Genomic DNA, 1,856 nt, shown 5'->3' on the forward strand with positions numbered 1-1,856 from the left:
AGGGCAGGGTCCTTCTGCTGACAAGAGGGTGCTGTGTGGATCAGTGCTGCTCTCAGTCTCCAGATCACCCCCAAGACATTTCCAAGGGCACTTTACAAGGGCAAGGTCAAAGCAAGTATTGCTATAAACATCAGGAGCTTTCCTGAGGCTGTGTTTTCAGTTTCCTACTCTGGGGGAATTTTTGGGAGAAATGGAAAAGGAGCTGTCATGCTTTCAGCAAGTCCCTGAGACTCCTGAGCTGTAACTTGGAGTGATCAGTAAGTCTGAGAGGAGCCTCCTGAAGTAGAGCACAGGGACTGAGAACAACTGCCTGGCTGTGCTGGTGTCTGGGAGGTGGCATGCACAAATGGGTGAGGGTTACTCTTTCCTGAGACTTCAGCTGCCTCTCCCCCTGCCTCTCTGAGCCAGTCAATCTCTGCTCTTTTCCTTGGTTCTCCACTTGTCTGTGTTACTGTTATCTTGTTCCTGCTGTCAGGCTCTCTGGGGGTGGGAGTTTCAGCTGCAGACTCACACACTGATCTTGTGGGTCCTCCCATGCAGCTGTGTCCATGGGAACAAGTGTCCCAGCTTTCCTATCATCTGAGGGGTTATGCTCAATGCTGTCTGTGGGGCTGGGGAATGAGCTGATTCTCCCTTACAGAGATGCCGTCACATCAGGTCACTTGGCTGTCACCTCTGAGTGTCCTTCCAAGCTGTCAGCTGCCCTGCAGGATGCAAACCTGTCTCATAGCAGCTTTCTGTTATCTGAAAGCCCCATGGAGAAGCACAGAGATGCTAGGACTGAGGAAATGCTCTTGGGTTGGTGAAATGAGCCCGGTGTGTCCTTGGCTAGAAGCAGGGTGCTGAGACTTTGAGAAAGGGGGAGACATTTGGTGGTCTGCAGTGGATGTCTCTGCTCTCAGCAGTGTCTGGTGGCTTTTCAGGGTAAAACATGGGAGTGTGATCACCCTCCATCTCAGAAAGGTGCAAGCACAGTGCAAGTGGGAACTAGACAGAAGGACAGAGCAGCTCCCCCTCTCTCTGCACTAAGCCACAGGCAATCCTCTTGACTTGCCTGGCCCATGCTGTTCTCCCGGAGTGCAGCAGAAATGCGGAAGGTTCCTGAGATCTAAGAAAACTCCCCAGGGGTGATGTAAGCAGCTGTAAAAAAACCCTAAAACTCTTAAGCTGCTTTTACCTTCCTGGTTCCTTAGCACTGGGAGTGCAGATGCTGACAAGCCCTTCTGCGTTAGGAGCAGTTTCAGCTGACGAAGTCAAACACCAGACTGGCCCCTGCCCGCACCGATCCCATGAACCCACTGCTGCAGAGCAGGGCTGACTTTTCAAGAGCCCATGGGCAGAGGCCCTGCTCTTCATTGCATGCTCGGCCAGCACCAAGCAGGGCTCCAGCCACAGACCTGAAGGAAGGTCTCCTAGAAAAGGAAAAGGGTCTGTGTGTGTGAGAGTGGGAGGGTCTATGGGAAATGGCTTTGATATTGCTCTGAGAATAATGCCCTGACTCTTCACTGTCTTTTTTCTACTTTGACAGCACCCCATTCCCAGAGGAAGAAAATGTCCAATGGCAGCTCCATCACCCAGTTCCTTCTCCTGGCATTTGCAGACACGCGGGAGCTGCAGCTCTTGCACTTCTGGCTCTTCCTGGGCATCTACCTGGCTGCCCTCCTGGCCAACGGCCTCATCATCACTGCCATAGCCTGTGACCACCACCTCCACACACCCATGTACTTCTTCCTCCTCAACCTCTCTGTTCTTGACCTGGGCTCCATCTCCACCACTGTCCCCAAAGCCATGGCCAACTCCCTCTGGGACACCAGGGCCATCTCCTATGCAGGATGTGCTGCACAGGTCTTTCTGTT

The 1,856-nt window shown here is 53.0% G+C and overlaps 1 protein-coding gene across 1 annotated transcript in view; it reads left to right on the forward strand.

Annotated features, from left to right (window-relative positions):
• Window positions 1-1,528: 1,528 nt before the first annotated feature.
• The window catches only part of LOC104835043 (scavenger receptor cysteine-rich type 1 protein M130-like), a gene marked incomplete at both ends in the record, with an annotated part of 15,799 nt that continues 15,471 nt past the window's right edge, over window positions 1,529-1,856 (forward strand). The window contains one exon of the mRNA XM_010572822.1: window positions 1,529-1,845. Within this exon, the coding sequence (XP_010571124.1) occupies window positions 1,529-1,845 (317 nt within the window). The remainder of the gene's footprint in view (window positions 1,846-1,856) is intronic.

The sequence above is a fragment of the Haliaeetus leucocephalus genome, unplaced genomic scaffold, assembly GCF_000737465.1.
Source record: "Haliaeetus leucocephalus isolate CR32 unplaced genomic scaffold, Haliaeetus_leucocephalus-4.0 Scaffold353, whole genome shotgun sequence".
In the NCBI taxonomy this organism is placed as follows: domain Eukaryota; kingdom Metazoa; phylum Chordata; class Aves; order Accipitriformes; family Accipitridae; genus Haliaeetus; species Haliaeetus leucocephalus.